The sequence below is a fragment of the Arachis stenosperma genome, chromosome 3, assembly GCF_014773155.1.
Source record: "Arachis stenosperma cultivar V10309 chromosome 3, arast.V10309.gnm1.PFL2, whole genome shotgun sequence".
Taxonomy (NCBI): domain Eukaryota; kingdom Viridiplantae; phylum Streptophyta; class Magnoliopsida; order Fabales; family Fabaceae; genus Arachis; species Arachis stenosperma.
In genome coordinates, this window is record NC_080379.1 from 39,512,759 (window position 1) to 39,528,468 (window position 15,710).

At 37.3% G+C, this 15,710-nt stretch overlaps 1 protein-coding gene across 2 annotated transcripts; it reads left to right on the forward strand.

Moving 5' to 3' along the window:
• Window positions 1-11,000: 11,000 nt before the first annotated feature.
• Window positions 11,001-15,096, forward strand: LOC130968440 (transcription initiation factor TFIID subunit 15). Of its 2 annotated transcripts, XM_057893716.1 has the most exons (4): window positions 11,063-11,302; window positions 12,018-12,522; window positions 13,700-13,994; window positions 14,168-15,096. In XM_057893716.1, the coding sequence occupies exons 2-4, from the start codon at window positions 12,453-12,455 to the stop codon at window positions 14,766-14,768; spliced, it is 966 nt and encodes a 321-aa protein (XP_057749699.1). In that variant the 5' UTR covers window positions 11,063-11,302; window positions 12,018-12,452; the 3' UTR covers window positions 14,769-15,096. The 2 variants fall into 2 exon arrangements, with proteins under 2 accessions (XP_057749698.1, XP_057749699.1); XM_057893715.1 differs by lacking the exon at window positions 12,018-12,522 and having other exon boundaries at window positions 11,001-11,302.
• Window positions 15,097-15,710: the final 614 nt, after the last annotated feature.

Sequence of the window (15,710 nt, forward strand, 5' to 3'; positions counted from 1 at the left end):
TAGTGTGACTAGCCTTTTGGTATTAGCCCTTTCTTCTTGCATGGATGCGGGAATACACCTTTTGTTTTGTAAACCACCATAGCTTTTGCACCTTTCATTTCATTCTTTCTTCGTTGTTGAATGACGTGACCGAAGAGAATGAGAGCCGAGAGAAAAGAGACGATTTGGATTTTGCTGGACCGGCCTGTTCGACTGCAAAAACTGGTGGACCGGACTCCCAACTGGTCCGGTCCAGTATTGGAATAGCTTAAGAAACAGAACTGGTCAAAGCCGGTTAGCACCGGTCAAAGCCATTGCCCAGCTTTCTCTAGTTTTGTATGTGCTTTGAACCCAGCTATTATCAAGTAGGCCAAGTGATGAGCGGATAATTTATACGCTTTTTGGCATTATTTTTAGGTAATTTTTAGTAAGATCTAGCTACTTTTAAGGATGTTTTCTTTAATTTTTATGCTAAATTCACATTTTTGGACTTTACTATGAGTTTGTATACTTTTCTGTGATTTCAGGTAATTTCTGGCTGAAATTGAGGGACCTGAGCAAAACTCTGATAAAAGGCTGACAAAGGACTGCTGATATTGTTGGATTCTGACCTCCCTGCACTCGAAATGAATTTTCTGGAGCTATAAAACTCCAAATGGCACGCTCTCAACGGCGTTGGAAAGTAGACATCCAGAAATTTTCAGCAATATATAATAGTCCATACTTTATTCGAGATTAGACGACGCAAACTAGTGCTCAACGCCAGTTCTACGCTGCATTCTGGAGTCAAACGCCAGAAACACGTCACGAACCAGAGTTGAATGCCAAAAACACGTTACAACTTGGCGTTCAACTCCAATAGAAGCCTTAGCTTGTGTAAAGTTCAAGCTCAGCCCAAGCACACACCAAGTGGGCCCTGGAAGTGGATTTCTGCATCAATTACTTACTTCTGTAAACCCTAGTAGCTAGTCTAGTATAAATAGGACTTTTTACTATTATATTTTCATCTTGGATTGTATTTTTGGATCCAGTGATCATGTTTTGGGAGCTGGCCTCTCGGCCATGCCTGGACCTTCATCACTTATGTATTTTCAACGGTTGAGTTTCTACACACCATAGATTAAGGGTGTGGAGCTCTGCTGTACCTCGAGTTTTAATGCAAGTACTTCTATTTTTTATTCAATTCGACTTATTCTTGTTCTAAGATATTCGTTACACTTCAACTTGATGAATGTGATGATATGTGACACTCATCATCATTCTCACCTATGAACGCGCGTGACTGACAACCACTTCCGTTCTACCTTAGACCAGGCGCATATCTCTTGGATTCCTTAATCAGAATCTTCGTGGTATAAGCTAGAATTGATGGCGGCATTCATGGGAATCCGGAAAGTATAACCTTGTTTGTGGTATTCCGAGTAGGATTCCGGGATTGAATGACTGTGACGAGCTTCAAACTCGCGATTGCTGGGCGTGATGACAAACGCAAAAAAATCAAGGGATTCTATTCCAACATGATCGAGAACTGACAGATGATTAGCCGTGCTGTGACAGAGCATTTGGACCATTTTCACTGAGAGGATGGGATGTAGCCATTAACAACGGTAATGCCCTACATACAGCTTGTCATGGAAAGGATTAAGAAGGATTGGATGAAAGCCGTAAGAAAGCAGAGATTCAACAGGGACAAGCACCTCCATACACTTGTCTGAAATTCTCACTAATGATTTACATAAGTATTTCCATCTTTATTTTTTGTTTATTTATTATTATTATTCGAAAACTCCATAACCTTTTATTATCCGCCTAACTGAGATTTACAAGATGACCATAGCTTGCTTCATACCAACAATCTCCGTGGGATCGACCCTTACTCACGTAAGGTATTACTTGGACGACCCAGTGCACTTGCTGGTTAGTTGTGCGGAGTTGTGACAAAGTGTGATTCACGTTTGAGAGCGCTACCAAGTTTATGGCACCATTGTTGATGATCACAATTTCGTGCACCAAGTTTTTAGCGCCGTTGCCGGGGATTGTTCGAGTATGGACAACTGACGGCTCATCTTGTTGCTCAGATTGGGAAATTTTATTTTATTTTATTTTGTATATATACTTATCCTGTTCTTCAGAATTTTTAAGAATGAATTCTAGAGTTTCATGAAGCATGTTGAAGCCTGGCTGGCTGTAAAGCCATGTCTAAATTCTTTTGGACTGAGGCTTCAAAACCATCTTCATAGAGGCAAGTTAATTGGAATATTAGCTGTATGCTAAAGCTTGGCTGGCTATTGGCCATGTCTAGTGTTTTGGACCGGAACTTTCACATAAAGCTTGGCTGGCTATTAAGCCATGTCTAATTCCTGGACCGGAGCTTTAGACAAACATTGCATGATTCCTGAAATTCATATTAAAAATTTAGAATTTCTTATTTTATTTTTCCTATATATTTTCGAAAAAATATAAAAATAAAATACAAAAAAATTAGAAAATCATAAAAATAAAAAATATTTTGTGTTTCTTGTTAGAGTCTTGTGTCAAGTTTTAAGTTTGGTGTCAATTGCATATTCATCATGCATTTTTCGAAAAGTGCATTCATGCATTGCATTCATCATGATCTTCAAGTTGTTCTTGATGAACTTTCTTGTTTGATCTTCATATTTTCTTATTTTGTGTTGTATGGTGTTTTTCATGTGCATTTTTGCATTCATAGTGTCTAAACATGAAAGATTTCTAAGTTTGGTGTCTTGCATGTTTTCTTTACATTGAAAATTTTTCAAAAATATGTTCTTGATGTTCATCATGATCTTCAAAGTGTTCTTGGTGTTCATCTTGACATTCATAGTGTTCTTGCATGCATCATGTGTTTTGATCCAAAATTTTCATGCATTGAGTATTTTTAGTGTTTTTCTCTCTCATCATAAAAAAATTCAAAAATAAATAAATAAATAAATAAATATCTTATCTTTTTAAATCTTATCTTTTTAAAATCTTTTTCAAAAATCATATCTTTTCCATTTTTTATCATATTCGAAAATTTCAAAAATCTTTTTCAAAATATTTTTAAAATCTTTTTCTTATCTTTACATCATATTTTCGAAAATATCATCAACAATTAATGTTTTGATTCAAAAATTTCAAGTTTGTTACTTTCTTGTTAAGAAAGATTCAAACTTTAAGTTCTAGAATCATATCTTGTGATTTCTTGTGAGTCAAGTCATTAATTGTGATTTTAAAATTCAAATCTTTTTCAAAACTAATTTCAATCATATCTTTTTAAAACCATATCTTTTAAAATCATATCTTTTCAAAAATATCTTTTCAATCTTATCTTTTTAAAATCATATCTTTTTAATCATATCTTTTCATATCATATCTTTTTCAAACTTTAATTTCAAAAATCTTTTCTAACTTCTTATCTTTTCAAAATTAATTTTCAAATCTTTTTCAACTAACTAATTGATTTATTTATTTTTTTTATCTTTTATCTTTTTCAAAACCACCTAACTAATTTTCTCTCTCTAATTTTCGAAAATTACCTTCCTCTTTTTCAAAATTCTTCTAATTAACTAATTATTTCAAATTTTAGTTTTAATTTTATTTCATTTTAATTTTCGAAAATTACTATCCCTTTTTCAGAATTTATTTTTTGAATTTCTATCCCTCTCACCTCTTTCTATTTATTTTATTTATTTACTAACACTTCTCTTCATCCTAAAATTCGAACCCCCCCTCTCTGAGTTCGAATTTTCCTTTTCTCCTTCCTATTCGTCTTCTTTTCTACTCACATAAAGGAACCTCTATATCTGGACAAAGAGGATCCCTATTATTATTTTTTGTTCCCTTCTTTTTCATATAAGCAGGAGCAAGGACAAGAACATTCTTATTGAAGCAGATCCTGAACCTGAAAGGACTCTGAAGAGGAAGTCAAGAGAAACTAAAATTCAACAATTCAGAGAAAACTTTACAGAAATTTTCGAAAAAGAAGAGGAGATGGCAGCCGAAAATAATAACAATGCAAGGAGGATACTTGGTGATTATACTACACCTAAGGCCAGATAAACCTCAAAAGAAAAAAAAGAAAAAAAAAAGAGAAAAGGGAAGACAAAAAGCTTCCACCTCCAAGTCATGGGAGATGGAGAGATTCATCTCAAGGGTCCATAGCTCAGCAGAAGAGCATTTGACTGCACATCAAGAGAACATAAAGAATTCCCTCATCAAGAAATCCCTGAGATACCTCAGGGGATACATTTTCCTCCACATAATTATTAGGAGCACCAAAATCACTAGGGAGGAGCAACAAAGATAAGGAAGAGACATAGAAGAGCTCAAGGACATCAATGGTCCTTCAAGAAGGCGCCACCCTCACTAAGGTGGACTCATTCCTTGTTCTTAAATTTTTTTCTGCTTTTCGTTTTTTTATGTTATATGTTTATCTATGTTTGTGTCTTTATTAAATGATCATTAGTATTTAGTAACTATGTCTTAAGGCTATGAATAATTCCATGAATCATTCACCTCTCTTAAATGAAAAATGTTTCTAATTCAAAAGAAGAAGAAGTACATGATTTTCGAAATTATCCTTGAATTTAGTTTAATTATATTGATGTGGTGACAATACTTTTTGTTTTCTGAATGAATGCTTGAACAATGCATATTTTTTATCTTGTTGTGTATGAATGTTAAAATTGTTGGCTCTTGGAAGAATGATGAACAAAGAGAAATGTTATTGACAATCTGAAAAATCATGAGATTGATTCTTGAAGCAAGAAAAAGCAGTGAAAAAGCAAAAGCTTGAAAAAAAAAAGAAGAGTGGCGAAAAAAAATAGAAAGGAAAAGAAAAGCAAGCAGAAAAAGGCAATAGCCCTTAAAACCAAAAGGCAAGGGTAAAAAGGATCCAAGGCTTTGAGCATCAATGGATAGGAGGGCCCAAGGAAATAAAATCCAGGCCTAAGCGGCTAATTCAAGCTGTCCCTAACCATGTGCTTGTGGCATGCAGGTCCAAGTGAAAAGCTTGAGACTGAGTGGTTAAAGTCGTGATCCAAAGCAAAAAGAGTGTGCTTAAGAACTCTGGACACCTCTAACTGGGGACTTTAGCAAAGCTGAGTCACAATCTGAAAAGGTTCACCTAGTCATATGTCTGTGGCATTTATGTATCTGGTGGTAATACTAGAAAACAAAGTGCTTAGGGCCACGGCCAAGACTCATAAAAGTAGCTGTGTTCAAGAATAAAAAAATTAACTAGGAGAAACAATAACACTATCTGAAATTCTAAGTTCCTATAGAAGCCAATCATTCTAAACTTCAAAGGATAAAGTGAGATGCCAAAACTGTTCAGAAGCAAAAAGCTACAAGTCCCGCTCATCTAATTAGAACTAATATTCATTGATATTCTGAAATTTATAGTATGTTCTCTTCTTTTTATCCTATTTGATTTTCAGTTGCTTGGGGACAAGCAATAATTTAAGTTTGGTGTTGTGATGAGCGGATAATTCATACGCTTTTTGGCATTGTTTTTAGGTAATTTTTAGTAAGATCTAGCTACTTTTAGGGATGTTTTCTTTAGTTTTTATGCTAAATTCACATTTCTGGATTTTACTATGAGTTTGTGTATTTTTCTATGATTTCAAGTAATTTCTGGCTGAAATTGAGGGACCTGAGCAAAACTCTGATAAAAAGCTGACAAAGGACTACTGATGCTGTTGGATTCTGACCTCCCTGCACTCGAAATAGATTTTCTGGAGCTACAGAACTCCAAATGGCGCGCTCTTAATGGCGTTGGAAAGTAGACATCTAGATCTTTTCAGCAATATAAAATAGTCCATACTTTATTCGAGATTAGATGACGCAAACTGGCGCTCAACGCCAGTTCTACGCTGCATTCTGGAGTCAAACGCCAGAAACACGTCACGAACCAGAGTTGAACGCCAAAAATACGTTACAACTTGGCGTTCAACTCCAATAGAAGCCTTAGCTCGTGTAAAGTTCAAGCCCAGCCCAAGCACACACCAAGTGGGTCTTGGAAGTAGATTTATGCATCAATTACTTACTTCTGTAAACCCTAGTAGCTAGTCTAGTATAAATAGGACTTTTTACTATTATATTTTCATCCTGGATTGTATTTTTGGATCCAGTGATCACGTTTTGGGGGCTGGCCTCTCGGCCATATCTGGACCTTCATCACTTATGTATTTTCAACGGTGGAGTTTCTACACACCATAGATTAAGGGTGTGGAGCTCTGCTGTACCTCGAGTTTTAATGCAAGTACTTCTATTTTTTATTCAATTCGACTTATTCTTGTTCTAAGATATTCGTTGCACTTCAACTTGATGAATGTAATGATCCGTGACACTCATCATCATTCTCACCTATGAACGCACGTGACTGACAACCACTTCCGTTCTACCTTAGACCGGGCGCATATCTCTTGGATTCCTTAATCAGAATCTTCGTGGTATAAGCTAGAATTGATGGCGGCATTCATGGGAATCCGGAAAGTATAACCTTGTCTGTGGTATTCCGAGTAGGATTCTGGGATTGAATGACTGTGAAGAGCTTCAAACTCGCGATTGCTGGGCGTGATGACAAACGCAAAAGAATCAAGGGATTCTATTCCAACATGATCGAGAACCAACAGATGATTAGCCGTGCTGTGACAGAGCATTTGGACCATTTTCACTGAGAGGATGGGATATAGCCATTGACAACAGTGATGCCCTACATACAGCTTGCCATGGAAAGGATTAAGAAGGATTGGATGAAAGCAGTAAGAAAGCAGAGATTCAACAGGGACAAGCACCTCCATACACTTGTCTGAAATTCTCACTAATGATTTACATAAGTATTTCTATCTTTATTTTCTGTTTATTTATTATTATTATTCGAAAACTCCATAACCTTTTATTATCCGCCTAACTGAGATTTACAAGATGACCATAGCTTGCTTCATACCAACAATCTCTGTGGGATCGACCCTTACTCACGTAAAGTATTACTTGGACGACCCAGTGCACTTGCTGGTTAGTTGTGCGGAGTTGTGACAAAGTGTGATTCACGTTTGAGAGCGCTACCAAGTTTTTGGCGCCATTGTTGATGATCACAATTTCGTGCACCACCAAGCGACTCAACCGATGTCTTCTAATACTCCTCAAAGTCGTCGAGTTCATAATTTGCATATAGAGCTTTCTTAAAAACCTTGCAAAATTCTGTGTCCTTAACCATTTGGACGCAGTTCTTCTCCAGGTGCCACCCGCACAGTCTATGTGTCACGGTCGGCATCACTCCGCAATTGCAGCACGCATTGCCTTGTCCCCATCCATCACCACTACACATGGCTTCTTCTGTCCCATAACATCCAGTAGGTTCAACAACATCCACCGGTAAGTTCGAACCTCTTCATCCTCCAGTAGCGTGAACCCGAATATGCATGTCTGTTTGTCGTGATTTGAACCAGAGAAAACCACTAGCGGCTTCCTGTACTTGTTAGAACGATACGTGGAATCGAATGCCAAGACATCACCAAAGACCTGATAATCCGACATCATCTCACCGTCCACCCAAAATAGGCTTCCCAAATGATTATCTTCGGTTTGTGTGTAGCGTGCAACCGTTATCATGTCCGCATTCGTCTTGCCCTCCAAGTAACTGATAGTTGTTGCTACATCACCATCACATATTTGCTCAACCCTTTACCAACGCACATAATTATACAAATCACGTTTCGTAAATCGAAGCATGCCATACCCACCAGACTGCCCAGCCATGTAAGCCATTGTTTTTGTTATTGCGATCCCAAATTGCTTGAAACTATCCACCTGTGCCTTGTCCCCGTCACTCATCTTCCGGTGGCTGAGAAGGAGATGCGTGAACATCGCTGGGGCAAGCTCGTGGTTGTGTTCGTCCATGATGGTTCTAACCTTCCAAACGCTGTGTTGCACATCGTAGTAAATCTTCAGCTTTGCCTTAGAATCCGTCTAGCTCTGGAGCCTCTCCTCCCTTACTCGCTTAGGACGGTCATAGTGCTTAGAATGTCTTGTCCTTTGTCGATGGCAGAAAAAGTCTTTTCTGACCAAAACCCCATTAACCTGAGCTACATCTCCCTTCCGAACTCCAAAACCCCTGAATCTGGAAAACTCCTTGTATGCAGCATAAGCATCCTCCTCCGTTGTAAACTCTCTACCCAAGAAGTCATCCGCAAAGACTTGCCGGCTTGGCGCACTGCCTACCTCATCATTCGCACCACTAGACCGCCTACAATTGACACAATCACCAACACCTTTTTCCCCTACTTTGGGACCACCTCGGGGCTCAAAGACCTCCTCATCATCGTATTCGTCGTTAGTACCACGATAATGTCCGGAATAATCATCCGAACTGCCCCCCATCGGAGTCTTGACCCTCAATGTCGAACTCCATCGGCCAACGTTGTGCAACATTCTACCCTGAATCCATACAAACCAAAGAAATGCAACTCATAATCACAGCAGATATACACTAAAAACTTGTACCACAAATATACAATGGAGGGAATATTCACTTCCACAATAAGGCATACAACCACTGCATTGAATCTACTTTGAGATAGAATTCAGCAATGACTATTTTTAATTGACAAACAGCAACTCAGTATAATTAAATACAACGTTAATAACTGGTGAATACATCGACACATTCACAAGAACAGAAAAAAAATTAAGGGCATAACTAAACCATCAACAAATTAGCTACCATAAACTCTCTTTCTCAAACTTAATTCAGCTGTTTCTGAGTTCAATGCAAAACATGGTTCATCGAGGTGTTACCACCCTAACCAAAGCTCATCAATTGTAACTTTTCTTAACTAACTTCAAAAGAAAGACTAACAATCTAAACCCCATCTTTGACACAAAATGGTTCTCAGCACAACTATTAACGAAAGGGTGAAACACCATCTCCACCTAATAATCACAGGAATTAAAAGACTTTAACCAATAACATGTATTACAATATCACTCACATTTCAACGTCTTACTATACCTCATATACAAGCTTAATTGTAAATCTCGTTCATGGCATGTCCTAATGAGACAAAAAATTTAAGCTTCCTTATCCTCCCTACCATCCGGTCAGTTCCAGAGTAATAGCCATTTTTAAAACCAAGAATCATCATGCATAAGACCAAACTTAATTCTATATAGTTGTTCATCTCCTAATTACAGTACTTATTCCTTGTTTTCTTTGCTTCCTCGAACATATTTTATTTCCAAAAAATTAATTAATTTTACAATTGGATTCCAAAATTAATTACCCCAACATCAAAATATTACTTATCCTAACTAATTTTATATCGAGTATATTTTCTCACATATAGAATCATAGAACAAATAACAAGACACCATTCACGTTCTAGGTAATCCTATACATGTGCCCATTATCAAATTACAAGCATGGAGGATGAATGAGGAAAGGGGCCAGGCAGCTCCTTACTTACCAAGATGACGAATCGCTGGTCCCCCACTCCACACCTACCACGACGAAACTGGGGCTTGGCGCAGTGGGCCAGCACCTTCACCGCCTCGGACCACTTCGACCACTGGTGATCCCGCGCGCCACCGACAGGAGTAGCAGCAATAACACCAGCGACGACAGTCCTCCTCACTGCACCTAGGGATTCCTTCGATGTTATGACATTGTGAAAGCGAAGTGCATGCTTGCCATCCTTTTTTTTGCCCCAAACAAGGCCCATGTCGCGAGCCTCCCTCCAACGGAATGCGGGATGTTCAAAACCCCGTTCGACTACACCCCACCAAGCTGGCTCCATCGCATCTTCCATGAGCTCACACCACCTCCACTGCGCCAGCTGCATACTGCAACAAGGGGCCAACACGTGTCAACATGTGAAACAAGGTGAAAATAAATCTATATATCTGTATGAACTTTGATCTGTACACTAGCGTGACCCTAATAATAAATGCGTGATCTCGCTTTTTCAATATTGGCTTAGTTTGGTAAAACTTTTACTTTTCAAAAGTAGCTTATAAAAGTTAACTTTTAAAAGATGACTTTTTAAAAGTTGTAGTATTTATGTTTGGTAAATCAAATTAAAAATAGCTTTCAATAAACACAAGCAACATCAATTACGTTTGGCAAAATAGCTTTTAAAATTAAAAAATACTATAATAGACATAAATGTAAGTATTAAATTTGAAAATTGGTTAACATATGAGATTATATTAGACTTTTAAATTTTGAAAAGCACAAGCCAACTTTAAAAAACTCTATTTTAGGTGCTTTCAAAAGTATCCCGATCTTTTAAAAGTTGCAAACACAAGCACATGATCTTTTTAATTTACCAAACACAAAATGAGGAGTTTGAACTTTTAAAAAGCACAAACTCTTTATTTTTTGTTTTTAGTACATCAAAAAGATCAGGTGCTTGTACTTACAATTTTTAAAAAATGAAAGTGAAAACACTTAAGGTAGAATTTTTCAGTAATAAATTATATTTATCAAAATTAAAAAGTCTAATATATTCTTATACCTTAATTAATATCTAAAATTTAATCCTTATATTAATGTCTATTATAATATTTTTAATTTTAAAAATTATTATACTAAATGCAATATTTATTATTATTTATTAAATATTATTTTTAATTTAATTTACTAAATACAAATACTATAACTTTTAAAAAATTATATTTTAAAAATCAATTTTTATAAATTATTTTTAAAAAATAAAAAAATTTTAAATTAAAAAATATTTTTTATTTTTTAACATATTTAATAAATTTTTGATAATAAAAATAAAAATACTAAAAAATTATTATTTTTTAAATTACAATTTATATTTTTAAAAAGATATTTTTTACTTAAAAGAATAGTTAAGTAATATTTTTATATTATTATACTCAAATATAATTAATAAATAATTTTTGTTATATAAAAAATCTAAATATAAATTTTTTTTAATTTTTTTAATCTTTTAATAAAAATTATTTAAAATAAAATAAAAAACTCCCCCGAACAAACCCTAACACACAGGAAGCCAAGGAAAAGGAAAAGGATTTGTTGTGAAGGCGTGAGAGCGTCAATTCACAATCACAATCACAATCACTGCACTCAATATGGCTTCCAGAGAGAACAACGAAGAAGCGCCGCCGCATCAGCACCACCAGCAGCCGCCTCTCTTAAGCAGCCTCGTCGTCCGTCCCTCCACCAACACCACCGACGCCTCTCCTTCACCCGACCGTCATCGTCACCGCGATCGAGACCGTGACCGTGACCGTGACCCTCCTCCTCCACCTCTTCATTCCCGCTCCGCTCGATTCCCACACGATCCTCCTGGTTTGTCTTCTCTCTCTCTCTCTCTCTCTCTCTCTCTCTCTCTCCTTGTTTTTTCATCGCTTATCCAATTTGATTGCGACTTAGGTTTTCGTTTTCTTTTCAAATTCAGATCGATATATCATGTGTTTGTATCTTCTGAGAAATTACGTTTGCACGTGCGGTTAACATGTTTTTTGTGTACGCATTGACGCTTTTTCTGTCTCTTGTTGAAATTTTGCCGATAGGCCTTTTCTAATGGATTTGGATTCGTGCTACCATGAATTAGGGTTCGTTGTTCTGTATAGGCATTTAATTTAATTTAATTTAATTTAATTTAATTTGGCATCAATAATTTACCCTATTGTTGTTATATACTCGCCTGCATCCCGGAGGTATGTTATTAGTCAATAACCTAAAATAAATTCATGTTGAAATATGACACAGGTGAATTCATTTACTGCCTATATAGTTCTCATAACTAAAGAGTATTATTAGGTTATTTCTTTTCCATGCCAGGAACTCAGAACTTTTTAAGTATGATTTCACGTGGACTAAGTGAGTTGAAATTCTCTTTGATTTGTGTGAGGGTCCCATCATATGGAAACTACCATATATTGTGATGAGTTTTATTAGAGTTAATGTTTATACAATATGTTTGTCAACCATGTGGATCTCCTAACAATTATGGAGTGTCAAGTGTCAACCAGTAAATAAATTTTACATTTGTGTGTTACAGCTCTGTTGTGCTTGCAAGAACTTGGGCCTTGAGGAAGGCACGATGCTATGAATTAAGCCTTGGATCATGATCTGATATTTTTTTTAATTCAAGGGTTTATAAGATTTTTGGATGATGGATGAGTCTATTCTGCTGAACATGTGGGTTTTTTGCAGCAAAGAATCCGTCTCATGTGTTCTTATTTTGCAGAGCCATGGCTATATGTTTGGTTTGGGTTATCTGTGGGGGTTTAATGGAATCTGAGATTTGATCTAGGACAGAGACATAATTTTGGTGACAGGACACTCATGTAGAGGGCTGAAACTGACCTCTTATTAATTGTTTTAGTGATATCATCTTTAGTTGTAACCAGTCTTTTGATGGGTCTTGGCTCCTTGATAAGGATTTCTCCGTGAGTGAGTGCACTGTTATTTCTGTGGAAGCCTTCCTGACCTCATGACAACATGTTCACCAATGATAAACTTCATACCATCACTGGTTACATGGTTCTGTTTTTGGGCCCATGGTAATTGCAATTCCAGTTACATATTAATACCCTTGCGATGATTGTGGCCGGTGGTTATCATTTTGCTTTTAGGGGGGTTTTTTTTCCTCATTTGGTTGATTATATAGGGATGGTACAGACAGATATTTGTTTACTACTTCAAAGGCTTCTTTTCAGAGTAATAATTCATCATCATGCAAATTTGGGCGTTTCAATTGTATTGGGATTTTTCTATCTTCTGCTTAATCCTTAAGATTTTTCCTATTGAGAATACGCTGGCTTGGGGCAATGATATGGTGAAAATGGATGCATGTCTTCTAACACGGTGGCAACATACTTCTCTATTCAATTTCATTCTACTGTTGTTTTGGAGTTATTTAGGTTATAGTTTATAGCAAAAAACGGGGGGTGGATTGCTTATGGTCATTGTTTCACTTGCTAATTGGCTTGGTGGGGTTTTCTGCCTGGATCATTGTTTGGTATGGTTTTCTGCAAATTTCTGAACTTTGTTGCCTAAATCTGACCTCTGGCACAATGGATTAAACTGTTGGGATTATTTGTGCTTTGGTGGTGTTCACTGGTGCATATTTCTTTATGGTGTACATTTTGGTATTCTGCTTGTGGATGTGAGATTACATTGTGAAGGGTGAAATCTAATTATTGGTTTCCTTCACGGGCCTGCGTTTTCTAGGAATTAGAAAATAACTTCATTTGAAGCTGGGTTTGTAACTTGGTTTTTATTTTATAGAGGAGATTGCATTAAGTGGCGTAGCTTCAAACTATAGAATGCTTAGGTTAAATAGTTTATATTTAACTATGTAGTAGTCTATGAGGTAAATGAACGTAGCCGTTTGAGATAGAAAAAGATATGGGTTGGCTTGTATCAAGGACATGGATACTTTTGTTAGTCCGAATCCTGGCTGGCTCGTTTGACATGTTAACTTTGCTGCTAACAAGGATCAGCTGTTTGGGAAGCAACAGTGAAGGGTTATCATGTAAACCTCATGCGCACTTCACCTTCTTACATAACAATGAGGAAGATCCCTGCGTGGTGATAACTTTCCTTATGAAGTGTCAAAGACCGTCTGGCTGTTGCTGATCGCTAATATTACGCTTTTAATATAGATTGCATAGTTACTTTGTCCTTTACTTCATGTTGGTTCCTTATTTTTAGACTGTGCTGTCTTTCTTTTCCCAGGACATAGAACTCATGCAGGTTCTGCCTCTCCAGTTCGTCGCAGCGATGCAGATCATCGCTATGGTTCTGATTATGATAATTTGTCACGAAATCGTGGGTATGGTAATGCAAGAGAAGCTGGGAGATATCGAGACCCATCACCCCCTTATGGCCGAGGGAGAGTAGGTGGCAGGCCAGTCGGTAGAGCCTTTGATAGGCCTGGCTTCAATCCTGGATTACTTAGAGGGGACAACGTCAGTAGAAATAATCCAAATGTGCGTCCTAGGGAGGGAGATTGGTTCTGTCCGGATCCCAGGTAACTATGTTTTCTGCTTGAGTGGGAATTGCTTCTTGCACATGCGCTTATATATCTTGTATTTAGTCATGAGGTTCTGGATGTTGTATTTTGAGTTAGATGATAGTTACGTGTTGGTTATATTCTTCACACGAGTACGTTCCCTCAATTTATCTGGCTTTGTGATGTTGCAGATGTGGCAATCTTAACTTTGCAAGGCGGGACCACTGTAACAGCTGTAATAGGCCTCGTTTTGCTAGTGGTGCAAGTCCTCGGAGGGCTTATCCTGGTCCTCCACCACTTCATGCTCCTCCTAGACGCCTTCCTGGCCCCTCGATTGCCCGTTCTCCGGAAAGGGCAATGAATGGCTATAGATCTCCACCTCGGGGTTTTGCCAGGGATGCTCCTAAAGAGTATCTGCCACCACTAAGGCATGAAGGAAGATTTCCGGATTCTCCTCATGCGCGCAGAGAGCGGATAGATTACATTGAAGATTCATACAGGGGGAGAAACAGGTTTGATAGGTCCCCCCCACTGGACTTTGGTCCGAGACGCCCTGCAAGAGATGATTTCTCTGGTGAAAGAAAAGTTTTTGATAGGCGATTGCCATCGCCCCCACCCTCTGCACCTCTCTTGCCTCACCGGGGTCCGTGGGCCCGTGACGTGAGAGAGAGAAGCCGTTCTCCAATAAGGGGTGCCCCACCGCCAAAAGACTATCGCCAAGATATGTACTTGGATCGTGTAAGAGATGATAGGCGTGGTGTGGGACGTGATAAAATTAGAGGAATGTATTAGCTTGGGATCCATATGAACTGTAATGGTTTTTCGCGTAGACTTTTTTATTATTAAATATATCTCTGCTGTACAAGTGATTCAGTTCTCTTTGTAAACTCTCTTAAATCTCTCGTCAGGAGTTGATCCCGATTGGTTAGGCGATTCATTTGTTGTGTCCGAGAGAATCAGTTCCTGTTATCTCCAGCATTAGGACAATCGTCAACGCATTGACAAACTATTTGATTCTGGAGTGTACATCTTTTTTTTCTTTTTTGGTTGAGTGTACATCTATCTGTTTCTTTGATGCACGGAATCTCAAATATGAAAGATGAGACTGTTGAGTATACCATTTTTGTTTGTCGAGCAGAGGTTTGACTATTTTGTTCATTTGATGCATGGTTATTAATGGTCCAAGTTCATGGACAATAGTTAATTGAGAAACGTTATTGGCTTATTGCCTCTTTAACCATTTTCACACCAGACTTATTATAGAGAACATGGATGGAAGGAATTTGGATTCTCTTAAACGAGGAAGTTGGTAAAGTGATGGGTTATTCATCTTTTCATTAAATGGGTTTTATTATTTTAATTTAAGAATGATTAATTTCTTATTTTACCACTTTATTAACGTCTTTACTTTAGAGGATCTTGATTTGATGGAAGCAAGATGCGCTCTTATCTAGGAGTAGGAGTGGCAATGGGTAGGGTAGGGTTTAAAGCCAACTCTAACCCTACTCATGGGTTGAGATTTTTATATAAATTCAACCATACTCTATTCGCGGGTTGAGAATATCCTAACCTTAACCCTATCCGTTCTCAATCCGCGGGTATTCGACCCTATCCGCGGGTTACAAAAAAGATGGAAAATTATTATATAACTAACTTCATGATAATTTAAAATAGAACTGACTTTTATGTAAAAAAAAAAAAATTAAATTATCAATTAATGATCTTTTAGTGGCT

Bases quoted from the DNA above. Each gene is read 5' to 3' on its own strand.
- LOC130968440 (XM_057893715.1), top strand. From the start codon at position 11,083: ATGGCTTCCAGAGAGAACAACGAAGAAGCGCCGCCGCATCAGCACCAC. The intron at 11,303-13,699 runs GTTTGTCTTCTC...TTCTTTTCCCAG, and splicing joins ATTCCCACACGATCCTCCTG to GACATAGAACTCATGCAGGT. The intron at 13,995-14,167 runs GTAACTATGTTT...GTGATGTTGCAG, and splicing joins TGGTTCTGTCCGGATCCCAG to ATGTGGCAATCTTAACTTTG.